Raw genomic sequence first — 16516 nt, 5'->3', positions numbered from 1 at the left:
AAAAACCTGTTAGATCAATCGCTAATATGACAAAAAGACTAAAATAACACATTTTGAAGAGTTAAGGGACCAATATAACACTTTTTAAAGTTAACGGACTAAAATGAACTCCGACATTAACATAAATTAAAAAAAAAAGTATTTTACTAAAATTTAACCATGTTCAATAAATGAAAGTCGATCCGAACACGTGGTTATCAACAAGTTCACCTAATTTTGTTTTTGGAAACTATTGAGCTAATGTTCCATGTAAGAAACCTTAAATTTTCTTAGGAAGGGAAAAATAAAATTGACATTTCCTTATTCAAAAGATATAAAAATTTGAAATTTCTTAGTAGAGTTACAATACATTGTTCCATAAAGTCAGAAATCCATTACAAAACACACCAAACCTAGTAGACAAGATTAAAAAAAACACACACATGTAACTAGAATCCATGTTCTTATTTTAACACAAACAAACACATTATCATAGTTAAAACTGCATCATGATACCAAGCCATTAGCATGTTCACCCATGCCACGGCGCGCAGAAAGACAGAAAAGACAATACAATACTACTAAATATTATAAGGCAAGGATGAATTGCCTAAGACACCAGCCAAGAATGAATTGCCTGAGCACCAGATGGAGAAGGAGTCTTCATCTGATCTCGGAAAGGATGAGTTTGGTGCAAAATATTGCACATTGCACCAAACTCATTTGTTACCTTTCTGAATCGAATCTTAAGGTTGCAACAGCTGTCTGTTAGTGACAGCTGTTGCAAACCATTTTGTTGGCATGATGATACCGTGTTCAGTATCGATCATGTCACCCAAAGAGTGGACAGAAGAAGCAATATGATTGACAGTAAAGCTATCAAGACCTCCCTGTGAATACATGCTAGTCACTTCTGACCCCGAGACATTTGGACTGCCTCCGTTTGTTTCCTTTGACGAATTCAAAGTTCCAACCTCGGATTGCAGGACTTCAGAACTCTGCGAAGCACTTGACTGCAGTTTTAGGCCGCTGGTTTTTGATCCGCCCCCACTTTTACCGTTCCCATTTGCAGAAATCTTTGTGTTCAAGAAGCGACCACCGCATCCTCTTGGCCTCCGCATTGCATGCAGATGGCGCGATTCGTGCATATATGGCTGCAAAACACATACAAAACCTTAATAGGCATAGCAAAAAGTTTTCGCGTTTGATCGAACATTATTGTCACAAGAAATATTACTCATAATCTCATACCTTGCTACGTTTGATCAGTTTATTCTGAAGCACAGCCTTGGCACGGGATTGTCGGCGTCTGATGATTCCATTGTACTGCTTCGCATTCACGTAAGTTGGTCCGTCGTCAGATGTCATACTAAGCGGAAGCATTATACGTCCCTAATTCATTAAAAACCGATACATATACGAATTAACAAATAGTGTAACACTTGCAGCAGATAAACAAATGATAACTAAAATCAGAATGTGAATACATGCAAAAACTTCAACACAGTCTGCATCATATAATCCAATTTTATTTCATTGCTTGTGCTACAAGTCATTCATAAAGCCTAAAACTCGTTAACATCAAATTTCATAATCAACTCGATTACATTTGAAAGATTCAGAAGAAGACTAACAAGATAGTTGTAAACAGAATTCTGGCTTTCTCATGTAAGCATATACACTGTACACAGATAAAAACAAATTCACATTCAAGTACTTATAGACATTGCGTGATTTATACATAGAATAAGTAAAGATTTACGGTAAAGACAAACCGAAATTTGAGGTCCATAAGTCGAGAAGAGCCCGTAAAATTGATCCATGTAAGGATATTTTGCACAGATCTAGCAAATTAAGGATAATAGTTTAATAAACATACGTACAGAAAAATTGAAAAACTAAAACTGATAAGGGACTATTTTGTGAAGAAATTTTACCATAGGTTGGTTAAACCCTAGCTCGAAACGATTATACGGCTCGGCAACAGCATATGATGATTGCAGTGATAAGGTTGCTTGATGATTTTGTGCATCAAGGGACATCTTACAGTCATCTAAGGAAGAAATTTCTGAATGGTCAGCCATAGAAAAATTCAAATGTATAGTGGAACTCTAACATAGACACATGGTTTTAAATTGCAGTCTGCAACCGCAATTGCGGCTGCAATATTGCTGATGCAGTAGTCTCCGCAGCCGCAATTGTAGAGCATCATTCTACATTAAGAACCGCATCAGACAACTTCGCCCACGTTTCTTCAAATATTTTCGTCAAAACGCAAAATTTAGAACCCAAAACTATCGCAACACCCGCAACTGCATCCGCGACCACAATTTAAAACCATGCATAGGCATGAATCTAGAATCATGTTGAAAAAGTAAGTACCTGGAAAGATGGTAAATTGGTTTGTATGTCCTTTATCAAACAATTGTTCAACTCCTCTGACTAAGTTCTTAGTAGGAGTTGGAGCAAGTTGATCTATGTAGTTGGAAAGTTCGAGCGAAAAGGGTTTGATTTGTCCACAAGAATCGCCTCCTCCATAAACAGATTGAGATCCATAGGCATTAGTACTCCACCATGGAGCTGAATTCGCAGACGAATACTGTCCAACAGAATTATGGACAATTCCTTCATGTTCTTTAAGATAAAGTGGTTGCATAGCCATAACTAGTCTTCAAAATGATCCAAAGGAATGACTTGTTGCCAAAGGTAACACAGTAAACTAGTTCCTTCAATCAAAGATTGAAAAATTGTTAAAAAAAAAACAACTTTCAAACAAACAGAAATAACTAGAGAACTAGTGGAATAAACAACTTTTTAAGCAGTTCATGCAAATCTAATATACATATAATTGAACACCTAAAAATTGTGGTTGATAGCGTTGAAACTCGGAATTAATAAATTTATGTTAGTGGTTGTGATCAGGGTCGTCTTAAATTTTTAGAACTCTGTCAAAATTTCAATTTTAACTACAGTTCAACTGTGACAAAACATGTAGCTGTCTTATTTATCTGCAATTTAAACGTTTATTTAATTTATTATCCATCAAATATAATTAACCACCTATTTAAATTGCGTTAATTTTCTAAATTTATGTGTTTAAATGCATAAAAAAAAAACATGAACATATTACTACAGCATCAAATCAAGAAAAAAGAGGAGAAGGAGAAGACATGAAAATGAAGGGAAATGAGAATATTTATGTATGTAAAAAAAAAGTTATGGAAAAGAGTAGTGAAGTCAAGCTCAATGAATATGAATGATAGAATTGACAATAAGAAGAGAATGATAGAAAAAACTAACATATTAGAATGAGTGGTACTAAAAGGAGAAGAGAAAGAGAAGCATCATAGGTTTATACTCAGAAACAAATTATAAGTCATGTGTGTACTAAATGAAGCAATAATAAGAAAGTAGTAGAGATAGAGAGAAAGAGAGAGAGAAGGAATGTGAAGGAAGTAGAAAAAGCTTACAAGTGGAAGTAGAAGCCAAATGATCCCTTCATCCAGTACTATGCTCTTCTATATTCTTTATTTATATTTATATATTTATTTATTTTATTTTTTAAATCTCTCACACAAAATACCCTTAAGCAATTTAATATGTTTCACTCTTTAAATATATAAATATATTGTATACGGCTCAAATACAAAAACCCAAGCACATTTAGTATTTGAATTCAAATATATAGTTCTCCACAGTTCAACCAACTTAAATTAAAAAAAAATATATATCACTTTGTTATCTTTAAAGGATGAATTCTTACCATTAAATTATTTGATAATTTTTTTTTTGTTATAAACCAATAATGGAAGAAAATATAGAGAATTATATTAAACAAATATTTTTTTAAAAAAATTCAAACGCAGTTAAATAAGATAATATAATTTTTTTTTTAAATTAAGTTACTACCAATATATACCCAAGTAAATATTTATATAAAGGAAAAAAATTTAGTGACACTAATTTAAAACTAAAATTTTATATAAAATATTTTTATAGAAAAATTTATAATTTACCGTCTTGAATTAAAATTTATCTCGAAAAATAAAATATTATTAAAAAATGTCAAATTTCGTGTTCTTTAAGTGAAAATACATAGTTCTTATAAATTTTTTTTGATATTCAATTTTAAAAATAATAAAATTTCAAGTTAATTCTCTTTCTAAATTGTTGTTTTAAAGCAAATAGAATAAATATTTTAATTTGAAACACATAGCTCAATTGATGAGCTATTTAAAGACACTCAAAGAGTTTGAAGATGCTAATTGAAAAGTAACATTTTTATCTATGAAAAGTAGGTAGCAATAATATAGTGTTAGTGGTGATTTAATTGTAAAATATTATGCTTTCTTACTAATGCAAGAGGAAGTGTGTTGTTCGTGTGGTAAGTTTTGTAAATTAGAGAAAGTGGTCCTGAGTGCATGATTTAATCTGCCTCATCAACGTATAAGAGAGGTGGGTATCATTAGCATTAGGAATAATCTCATTATTCTATTAAAGAATCTCAAGTTTCTTTCAAAGGGATTATGGTACTTTATTTTATTACTTAAAGTTAAACCCTTCACATCTCTTCGCAATTACATTCCATTTAACCAATTTAAGAGGATTTTCCTGTCAATCATTTACTTTCCTTCATGTTTTTTTAAACTTTATAGTTAATTTAATTTAACACTGAGGGTATTTTGATGCGTAAAATAAGAGATATAGTAAGATAATTATTTTATATTTTGTTTTAATTATGTGTTTTTAGACATGAGAAGTTAATCTTAAAATTAATTAGAGTGTTCCATCATTCTATTTCAAATTATTTTCTTAAATTTGAATCAAGTTAAAAATAATTTATTTTAGGATAAGGAAAATAAAATAAATTAATTTTTAAATAATTTAATTTAATTTTTGAAAGTAAACACTAATTTGGTATAAATAAAATTTAATTAATTAAATTAATAAAATAATACATTGAAAAAAATAATTTAGAGATGATTTATTAAAATTAAATTATATGAAGTTAAAATTAAAAATATTAAAAATTTAAATGAATATTAACTTCATTTTTTTATATAACCCACGATTTTGTTGACTGATAATTTTTTTTTTGTTTACATGTAAATATGTCCTATATTTGTTAAATGATCTAATATACACCATAAAATTATTTATTTACATAATTTGTATATAAACAATTAAAATTAATTATTTAGTAGTGTCAATTAATATTTTTTAATTATTTAATTAATTTTAATTTATTTACGATATTTTATTTATTAAATTTAAATATATAAATCGAAAATGTAGAGCAAAATTAGGGTTTAGAGAAAAAAAAATGTAGAGCCAAAATGAGCAAATAATATCATACCAATACTCCTATATAGTTAAAACAATTTCAATCTTGACAACAAAAACATAGACAACAAACAATCACCAAAGTACAACTAATTACTATTTAACCTTTTCAATTTATCAATTAATTACTCATTCATGCATAATTGCATATGTATGTTTCACAATTACTAGTTACTAGCACTCAAATCCCCCAACATGTTAATTAAATTAATTAATTAACCAACAAAAGGCAAACAGTATTAAACTAATTATGTTGCAATCTTAAATCACCCTAGTAATTAAATAAAAAATCACTTAATCAAAAGATCATAGCCACAATAATTCACAAGTCAATCCAATTAATTAGCCCTTTGGTATATAGTAAAAACTACACTATATGCAAGTCTAAATGCCTTCACGTTTCAAGTTTGAGCTGCTTTTGTAGACGGCAATTTTATATACTTTGTGTAAAAGAAACTGTTAATAAGATACCTCTAAGAGCCATTGAGGTATGCAGATTCTATTTTCAGATTCATTTTTATTAAGCCGTTTTGAAGTGCTTTTGAGACGCTAGTTTTTTCTTTCGTTTAATGCGAGACCAAGTCAACTTTCACTTAATAAAAACTCCTTTGCCTCTTTATTCATCATGTTTCTTTGTTTTACATTCTTTTTCTGATGATGCAAAACAGTTTCTTATCTAATAACTACATTATATAAATTCAAAGACCATACAAATAGTTAGTATTTAATTAGCCACTAACTAGCCTAAAGAAGAAAGAAATAAAGGAAACAACACCAAAATGGAAGTGGGATAGAATTTAACTGCCTATAGAGAATAAAGGTATAGAAGGTTAATAATATAATAGAAGTATAGTAGGTCCGCATGTTAGGAAATGTATATACAAATATTTTTTATTTATAGTATTTGGAATGCCGTATGTGGAGTTTAGGGTTGTTGATAGATATAGATAGTTCACGCAAAGTAATGATAAGTTTTGTATGTATTTCTTTAGGTGAATGATTTGATTTTGAAATTCTGGTGTTTAGATTCCAAATGTCCTAAGAGATGTCGAGACAATGATCTCTAAAAAAATTCAATGACAAGATATATAAAAGTGCAGTGTAGAAACTTTAAAGAACACAAGTAATTGTTCACTCAGTCCGGTATCAACAATACCTAATTTGGGAGCTACCAAGTTAGGGATACGTCCACTTTGATAGTATCAATTCAAAGTACTATGCAAACAACCTCTGACGATGCCTCTTATCAACCAACCAACCAGGATATCAAAGTTAAAATACTGCCTCCACCCAAGAAGAAAACCAAGCCCCAACAATCTGGTAACTTAGTTTTGGAACACATTGGAAGCAATGCTTTGAACAATGATGACCCAAATGTATAATTATGGCTTATATGTTTTCCTTCTCTTCAAATATTTCGTTACTCAATCCAATGTTTTCCTTATTTGCAGGACAAACAAATAAATCCCCTTGATTCTTCTGCTAATTGTGAAATTCGGCCCAGTACTGGTACTCCTTCGCCTTGCCCTCCAACAAGTGGTGAAGCTCTTAACAAAGGCTCTTTGACTGCAGCCAATTAGTTTGACACAGGTGATGTTCATGATGAATGAGAAACTTTCTCTCCCAATGAAGATGCTCTAAAAGACCTTCAGAAATCTGGCAAGAGGATAAGTGAAAATGAAGGGAAACCTGAAGATAGCCCTATTGACTTTTCTCCCAAAAGAGCTAAATTCGCTGAAGAGTCACTTGAGGACGAAGACCATCTTACAGAGGGCATTGAAAACTACTTTCATGATGAAGACGAAGTGGAGAAGAAAACAGAGAAGGAAACAGAGAACACAAGTAAACCAACTCATGCTGCAGCTGAATCATAAGATTTTGTCCGCCCACAAACTCAACAAACCCAAAGCCAAGTCCCAACGCCATTCACAGAAGAGAGGATCTTCTTCTGAAAAGAGTTATTATGGTGTTTCGACTAATTCTAGTGCAGGTGAAAACGAGGCTTCCTATGATGAGCTTCTTCAACAAGTGAGAAAAACTATATTCAAAGTTAATTTGTTTGATGTGTTGAAAAAGGATGCTACAGCCTGTTACTTGAAAATTCTAGTAACACACGCTCGATGTCTTACTGGATGTTATGACATCCACAATTACACAGCACATATAATTATAACAGAACAACATAAAAACAATAAAGAACACACAGAATTGGTTACCCAGTTCGGTTCAAACAACCTACTCTGGGGGCTACCAAGCCAGGGAGGGAGTCCAATATAAGCAGAATTAATTCGGAGTTAAACTCCCCCATTTACAACTCCTCACTTAAAACCTACCCAATGCAATTCCAATCTATTCCTAGACCTGAGTATCTCCACTCACTCCCCCTCAATCACAACAGTGATTACAAATAAACATATAACAATTACAGAGAGAAGACACTCTTCAAAAACACACCTTGATCTGCTTAAAAGCTTCAATCAAGAGACACACACTCGTGCTTAAAAGTTTAGAGTGACAATAAACACACATAACCTATTCCAACGCAATCATCAAGGACAATTGCTTGGATCACAAGAGACAGCTACAGAACTACGGTTCTTCACAATACACAAACTCTTCTCTCTGCGTTCCAAATTAGGATTGCAATCTTTTTATATACAGCTCCTAGGCCTTGGGCTTTTTTAGAAACAAATTAGGGTTAACCAAGTTAACCTAATTTACACGCCATCTGGTTGTTACAAAATGTGCTGTCAGCAAGATCTTCTGGACGAATTATTCAGCACACAATAAAAGGTTTCCTAAACTGATAATTGAGATAAATCAGGAAACACAACAAATAAAAAATAACAGCTCCTGTTGTTAAACACGGATGTCATGACATCGGTCATGACATTCACTACAGAACCTGTATTAGCTTAACACATTTGCAGCCTGCATAACACAATATCAACTAGGTATGTTTTACCACAAATGCAACCAATATGAAAACACCTTCAATCTCCCCCTTTGGCAAATTTTTGGCTAAAACAACCTGTCACACCATATCAGAGAAATACTTGCAGCGGACACAAAGCAACCAAAACACAATCAAGGCAAGCTAATACAATACAGACAACATACATGGCCAGTATGCACATAGTGCTCAAACAAATCAGACAGCAGCCACAAGAGCAGCACAAGCACAAACAAATCAACACAAAAATAAGCAAATTAGAAATTGTTGATCACGCACATCCACCATTCTTGTTGTTATGGGGTGACACATTTACTACTTCTCCCCCTGTTTGGCCACAAAAGTTGCCAAAGTCAACAAAATGTCTTCTCCCCCTCAAAGTTTAAATAGGTTCAACAAAAACTTAAAGTGAACTAAATCAAATAAAAACAGACAAACTAAAGCGAAAGAGAACAAAAAAATAAATAAAAGAAACAAATAGGACTTCAGCTGCATTTACTGCCCAGATTCAGACCCACTTGAGGTGTCTGCAGAGCTTTCTTTCTCAGAGCCATCAACAGGACTGTCACTTCCTTCTTCCACTTCTTGTTCATCTCTATCTCCCATCTCTTCAGTATCTGCAAAGTCTGCATTCTCATCCATTTCCAGAGTACTTATCATTTTTTCAAGGGATGTTTTTCTAGATTCCAGCTCTTTGCAAGTCTCTTTTAGCATCACTATGACTTCTGCTTTGCTGGCTGATGCTCCAGCTTTGGAAGTTTCAGCTGATGTCATGACAACGTCTGGAACATGATTACCCTGAAACAGTTTATAATGGAAGGCCAGGGGATTTTCTCTTTTGCACACTACATCATGTTCATTGAGAATGCTTGGATACTGATTCAGAATTATACCACACAAGAGGGATGGAAAAGCAATTGGACCCTTAATACTGAAGCTTCCAGCATGCTTCATGGTTTGGTCAAAAATATATGTTCCATAATCAAACTTTGCCTTTGTTCCTACAACATACCGAAATCTGCCAAGCACAGTTGAGATAGTGGACTTGTGATTTGTTCGAACCCAATTGGGTGCTCCTATCTTGTTAAGCATTGCATACTTGATGCTCAGCTTACTTGCAGTTAGCTTCTCTTTTAGGGGCCAGCTGTTTACCTGCTTGGCTGTGATCACTTGACAGACTTTGTTGTCTGTTACTTCCAACTCAGTTTGAGCTTCATATGTTCTTTCCAAGAGTTTATTAATCACAGACGGAGAGACTGATACACACTTACCTCTCACAAACACCTTTCTGAAGTCCACACTCCTGCAGTTGCCACAATCTTCAGATAAGTTCACCACAAATTCTTTGACCAGCTTCTCATAACATTTGGGAAGAATGCAAACAGTCTTTAGTAGTCCAGCTTCTTGAATTATCTCTAAGACCTCCTTGTTCTCAAGCGCATTTGGAGCCAATTCCCTTTTTGTGGTGTCATTTTTTTTACCTCCCCGTTTCACTTGGGAGGATGGCACGCTAGACCCTTCATGCGGAATTTTGAAGGAGAATGCGCCCGGGGCGGGATGAATTTTGTTTCAGTTCTTCCTATGATATCACACGAACTTTTTAATTGTCCTAACGAGTAGGAGAGGGGAAAAAGATCTCAAATTAGCCCTAGGAGTTTGCTAAGTGTGGGGATTCACCTAGACTAAAATCTCTGGAGTCCGGGGGGTCGGTTATACATAGGGAAGAGTTTAAGCACCCTACATATCCGTAGTACTCTACGGGAACCTTCTATGTGTCAATGTGTTTGTGTTTGTTGCCGAATGATTGGGAAAGTTTCTCCTTTGTGTTAGGAGAAGGAATTGAATTGATTAAAAAGAAGACAGACTGACTGTTTTTGTTGTTTTATTAGCTCGCTGAGATTCCTTGTGAACCTCATGCCTACATATCCCTAATGGAAGTCAGAGCTTTTTGTAGTTCGGAGAACTAATTAGGGAAATTAATGACTTTTGGTGCCTTGCTTGAAGCTCAAGGTTGAAGCTTGAATTAAATCTCTGTTTACAGTAAAGAGACATGAAATCATCTTTACAGAGAGGTATTTCTACTATTCCACCACAAACATTTTAAAAGTGACAGAAAAGCTAAAATGATGTTTCACTAAGAGAGGGAGCCTACTTGGTTGATCAAGTATGACAACCAACATGCCTCTTGAATGAAAGATTCTCAACCAAATTAGGGAAAGTTGTACAAGTCTGGTTTGTGTGCCAGAGCATGCCTTTCATGAGTCCTAAATGGGAGAATGTTTGAAATGATTGTTTGTTTGAAATGATTGTTTGTTTGTGGTGAGATAGGAGAAATACCTACCTATGAAGATGAGCTATGTCTATCTACTGTTTGAAAGATTTGATTTTTTGAGCTGGCTTGAATGAGGCCCAAGCTTGAGGCTTTTGATTGATTTTATTATTTATGGAGAATGATTTTACTGGGGATTAACTTGAATTAAGAAGTCTTTGTGTTATGTACAAAGCCCATAATTGATGCTGAATCTAGTTGGAGAGTGTTTATTTGATGGATTTTATTTGGTGTTCTGTACAAAGCCCAGAATTGAGGCTGACTGTTTATTGGGGAAGTTGTTATTTGATGCCTTGTATGAGGCCCAAGGTTGAGGCTGACTCTTTGGGGAGTTTTACTCTGCTGGAGGATTTATCTATTAAAAGACTAATTTTTGGAGGCTAACTCTTTCCAGGGATTTTGAATTTAAAGGAGTGATTTTGGAGGCTAACCCTTTCCAGGGATTTTGGATTTAAAGGAGTGATTTTGGAGGCTAACCCTTTCCAGGGGTTTTGGATTATAGAAGAAAGATTGTCTAATTGAGACTTCTTGTTTAAAGCCCAAGATTGAGGCTGACTTTGATTGAGGATAGACAGATAAGGAACCTAGACTCTGCTAAGGAAAATTAATAAAGATAAGGGTGACAGAGACTGTCCATGTCTCTCATTCCAAAAGGTGTGCTCAATACTGAGATTGAAGAAATCTTGGCTTGTTTAAAGTCTGGTTTGAAGAGTAGAATAAACTCACCAAGATAGGCTAAAAGGTGACTAAAGACTTGTTCCTATGTTTATAAGAAACCTGATGGGTCCTTGTATACAAGCTCAAGAGGAAGCTGGAAATGCTTTTAAGAAGCCTGTGGGTCCTTGTACAAAGCCCAAGAGGAGGCTAATCGAGGGTCATCGAGGGTCCTTGTTATAGCACAAGAGAAAGCTATGTGGTTTTGAACTTATTTTGGCTTTAAGCAAATGGGTAAGAGGTTTCACCGGGAATAATTCCTCTTGGGTGGATGTGTCCTAGTTTTTGGATTCTAAGGTTTTTCCAAGATGTTTCACCGGGAATAATTCATCTTGGGGGTTTGAACTACAAATCTCTAATTAGGAAAGAGCCTTCACCGGGAAGACATTCTCAATCCTAGGCCATATTCCTATAATATATATATATATATATAGTTTAACTGTCCTAAGGTTTACACTCAGACGTAGTTCTAAACAATATATATAAACAGTTCTATATTTAAGAGTAATTTAAATGAAGACTGTAAATTGAAAGCTTGTAAAGCCTAACCTGGATGGAGTGGAGGCCTTTGAAGGAGTATGTACAAAGCCTTACCAACAGTTGATTGATAACAGTTGAATATTTATGATAAACAGTTAAAGGGTTTTGAAAACAGAAGAAGTGAAGATGGACATAGGTCACATAGGTATCTGAAGAGTTTCACCGGGAATAATGCCCTTCAAATACCAGAAGAATGTTTTGAAAACAGAAAGAAGATTTTGTAAATACAGTTTTGAAAACAAACTATGAAAAGAAAAAGGTGTTGGGTCTTACACTCTATTAGAGGCCCACTGTTTATGAAAAAAACAGATGAAAATGATTTGAAATGATTACTGTTGTGAAAACAGTTGAGAAGATGCGAGGTTCTGTTGTTTGAAAACCTCGATCGTCTATTTATTTTGAAGTTTGAAAACAGTTTGAATTTTGACAAAAGTCAACTTAATTAGAGTAAAGATAATATCTATACCTAATTAAGACCTTAATGATTAGGATTTTATCACTAAAATACTTAGCAGATATTAGGTTTTGAAATTTCAATGAAAACATGTATTAAAATATATTTAAAACACTTAAAAACAACACCATTTTTAACCTAATAAAAATATATAAAATAAATAATATTTTTGTGATTTTTTTTGATTATTCATAATATATATATATATATATATATATATATATATATATATATATATATATATATATATATATATATATATTAATTAACAAGTGTGTGAAAAATGAAGTGAGAATGATTTAATTTAATAGGTGAAATAATTGGTTGAAGTTGTGAAGAAAATAAGTGAGAAAAGTGATAAAAAAAATGGTTTTGACCCGAGGGAGGCTCGAACCCACGCCCTTGATGACCAACATTCAAAACCTGGCCAACTGAGCTACACGCTCAGTTTGTATAATATACGCAACAAATTGATTATATTTTTAAAAAGACCCAGGAGATTCAAATTTGCGCGCCACCATAGTCATCTTCTTCCTTGAGCTCGTGAGAATTCAAATTTTCTAACTCTCTGGTTTCTCAACCAAATGGTATGATGTAAACATCAATTTTGCTCGTTTTTGGATGAGGAACATGGTCATGGGTTCAGAATTAATTTATTCTAAGTGTAACTAACGAATTTCAGTATGAACACGAAGAACACATAAACCCTAATTTTAAAATTAAATGATGCATAAGATGAATAAATGAATGATGATAGAGGGTTTTCAATCCTCTGATGATGATGAACAAACTGGTATCGAGATATACAAGAAAGAGTACTTGAATAATTGAGTTGGAGTTTGAAAAAATACCTCTAAAAATGGAGGTCGTGAGCTTGATGGAAAACACCTGGGCTTGTATGAACGATCCTAAAAGCTTCCTTGGGACTCAGTGATGCTAACTGAATACTTATTGTGACTTGAATACCTCAGAATTGTTCTACCCGACCCCTTCGATTTGAGCTTCAAGTGAACATGGAGGTTGATGAATCTGCAGTTACAGATGAGCTGCGACCATCTGAATAGCTTCACCACACCCTAAGGAACGTGTTTGGATGCTTGGATTTGCTTGACCCCTTCTGAATTGCTCTATGGACCTCCAACTGCATGAGCTCCAAAATGAAAGCAACAATGGTGTTCCTCCACTTACAGAAGTGATCCAGGTGCTTGGATCACCTCAAATGAACCCCCTTGAGATGTTAGAATGCTTACTTTCCAAAGAAGAGCTCTGGTTTGAAGAAAACGATTCTTCTTGCCAAAGAACTTTGAAAAACCATAAGCATGAGAGAGAGAAGGAGAAAGCAAGTAATTGAGTTGCTTTGGTGTGATCAATATGAAGGAGAGCACTTATATTTATAGGCAAATGGTTCTGTACAGATTGAGGGAGTGAGCTTGCTTAATGAGGGAGTTTTGGTTTCTTGGCCATGAAGGAATTCAAGGAATATCCAAAATGCAATGATGGCCAAAACGAGTTTAGATCCCTATCCATTGATTCCATATGATCTTAGGGAACATTTCTGATGCAGAATGAGCTCTAATTGGTTGGTGAGAAGATTCCTTTGATAATTCATCCATTTGCCATAAATTCCCAAATGTAATCATTACATAATCACATGTTCTTGTTTTGGGAATCTTCCTCAATCCTTATGCCATGGTGAAAATGAATGCATGGTATGTTTGCAGATGTGTTATGGGTCGTGTAGCGTCCATTTGTGAGGTCATATGCACAAAATTGCAAAGTTTCAAAATGATGCATGACCTATAATTTTCCTTCATGAGGCCAACTTTGAACAAGCATAACTCTTAGCTCAAAATGAATTTGGAGAAGGTTGAGCACAATTTGGAAAGCCCTAAACATCTACTTCAATTCATTAGTTTGGGGTTTCTTCAGAATCATTTGGGAAAATTGTGAAAAATGAGCTCAAAGTTGGAAGAAAACTAGGTTAAAAACACTTAGAAAAATTTCTAAGTTTTTATGACCTAAAGCTTCCAAATTCCAAATATCTTAAATGATTGATTTCTTGAAAAAAAATGCATTGTAAGATGTTGTTTTATTTTGCAAGATCTACAACTTTCATGTTGGAAGTTTTTTGAGTTGTGTAGGTAATTTTGAGTTCCCACAATGCCCTTAAAAACCCTAATTCCCGACTTTTTGATCCTTGGTGAATTTTCTTGAATTTCTTTGGTAAAATGACTTTAATAATCATATATTGATGATATTGATCCTTAAAAGTCATGGTTTGACTAAAAACCCTAAAAGTCAAAGGTGATCCTATTCAGTTGACTTTTTCAGATGAAGTGAGATTTTGGACTTTTGTGATGAACCAAGTTCTCCTCCTCAAATGGATGATATGAATGGACTATGTTGAGGTAATAGAAGTTCTTGAACCATGTTTTGAGTTTTGGGTTCATGTCTTGATTAAAAGTCAACTATCCAGGTGAATTAGGTCAAAAACCCTAATTGTCGACCGGATGAAATTGATGACTGTGGATCTTGAATTGAAGTGTAATGCCCAATGGATATTGTTATATGGATCATTTGAATATGATTTAAGCCTTTGATAGATATCCTGGAGCTTTTTAGGGTTTCCCAAATGTGATCCCTGATTATAGCCCTTGATGGGCTCAAAACCCAAGTCTGGTGACCTGGGTAAACCTGAGCTCAGATGACTGGGTGTCTAATCAATCATTGGTGAATAAAAATGAAGCTTTTGGGTCCCATAATTTTATTAGAGACTAATCCTTCTATTGATTGATCCTTTGCCTGAGTTCTTTTGTTTCTGAACATCCTCGATTGAGCACTAGATGAACAAGTGACTGTTCTGAGTATCTGTTTTGATTTGATGAAAAGCCTGAAGATATGTCATCTAAGGGGGCTCAAAATTAGGGTATGACACTTTCAACAGCCAATCTCTTTTGGAGTACATATTTCCACCTGCTGGCACTAGAGGCATTGTGGAATGACACATTATTAATAGGAACTTCAGGAATACTAGCAGCAAGCTTGCTGGTTGTACCCTTCTTCCTTGATGGGATGTCAGGAACATTCACTTCAACATCAGACTCAGGCTCAACAATTTTCCGCTCCTTTCTTTTCTTTGGAATGACCTTGCTCCAAGATTTTGATGGGCCAACTCCTGTACTTTTAGTTACAACTTTGCTCTTGATAGGACCAGCAGAAGTACTCTTCTTTCTGACAGCATCTTTGGTAGGGCTTTTCACTTGTGTGCTCTTTTTAGGGGATCTTTGGACTATAGCTTTATCTTTTCTTCTTTTCATTAGCCTGTTGGCTACACTTGGATTCAAGGAGGTAAGTAATTCGTTGTCAGAGTACTCATCTAAGTCTACCACATTAGTAACAGTTTCAGTATTGGCCTTAGGGTGCTCATTATCTTTGATGTCATTGACATCCTCAGTAACATTGGTATTCTCAACAATCCCTTTTCCATCCTTGTTGATCTCCTCTTCAGTTGGGTCACTACCAACGGTGTGAGCAGCTTCAGCCTTACTGGTGTTTTTGAGGGGAACAACCATTATGGTTTGAAGAGGTACAGATATCCCAGGTACTCGATGATTTTCCTTCAGAATGCGAGTAACAATCCTGGTAATTACCTTATCGACATATTTGGATCCTTCTTTAGTAAGTTCCTCCATGGTAGCAGATACAGAGGGTTTTGTGCCCTTGTTACGAGAACCCTCCTTAGGCCGTTTTGCATGAGTCGTTTTAGGCATTGTGGCCCTGACTTCATCACTGCTAATCGCCCTTAGAGGTACAACCTTCAGAATCCTATTAGGGTTAGAGGACTCTTCCGGTGTTGCTGAGTTAGATATGGGAGATCTATCACTCGATTGCTGAGACATTCTGAATCTCGTTGAGACAGAACCTATGTCGCGTTTGAGAGAATAGTTCGAGTAGTTTAATCTTAGTAAGTAGCGAGAAGAACCAACCAAGATGTTTGCCATTTTTAGAAGACTAGGAGAGCGAGGGAGCTTTATATGAACACTGAGTGAGGGAAATTTCAAATCGTGGATATTTAAAAAGCCCAAAAAATATTCCCCCACGTAGGTGAATTGCTATAATATGTTTTGGTAACAAATACCTAACATACCCTTTACCTTCACAATGTCTTCAGATGTTGTTGCAACATTCTTTGTGACATTATTTT

At 34.5% G+C, this 16516-nt stretch overlaps 2 protein-coding genes and 1 pseudogene across 2 annotated transcripts; all 3 read right to left on the bottom strand.

Annotated features, from left to right (window-relative positions):
* Window positions 1–294: 294 nt before the first annotated feature.
* On the bottom strand, window positions 295–3432 carry LOC131640116 (nuclear transcription factor Y subunit A-10-like; annotated as a pseudogene).
* A 5338-nt stretch (window positions 3433–8770) lies between these two features.
* On the bottom strand, window positions 8771–9747 carry LOC131640120 (uncharacterized). Its single transcript, XM_058910526.1, has 2 exons — window positions 9698–9747; window positions 8771–9578 (listed from the first exon to the last, which is right to left on the bottom strand). Exons 1-2 carry the CDS (start codon window positions 9745–9747, stop codon window positions 8771–8773), a joined length of 858 nt encoding a protein of 285 aa, XP_058766509.1.
* Window positions 9748–15233: 5486 nt separating this feature from the next.
* On the bottom strand, window positions 15234–16313 carry LOC131640119 (uncharacterized). The gene has a single exon (XM_058910525.1). It carries the CDS (start codon window positions 16311–16313, stop codon window positions 15234–15236), a length of 1080 nt encoding a protein of 359 aa, XP_058766508.1.
* Between the last annotated feature and the right edge of the window lie 203 nt (window positions 16314–16516).

Source organism: Vicia villosa, unplaced genomic scaffold (genome assembly GCF_029867415.1).
Source record: "Vicia villosa cultivar HV-30 ecotype Madison, WI unplaced genomic scaffold, Vvil1.0 ctg.002943F_1_1, whole genome shotgun sequence".
Taxonomy (NCBI): Eukaryota; Viridiplantae; Streptophyta; class Magnoliopsida; order Fabales; family Fabaceae; genus Vicia; species Vicia villosa.
Note: the sequence above shows the minus strand (reverse complement) of the source record. Positions and strands in the feature narration are given on the sequence as shown.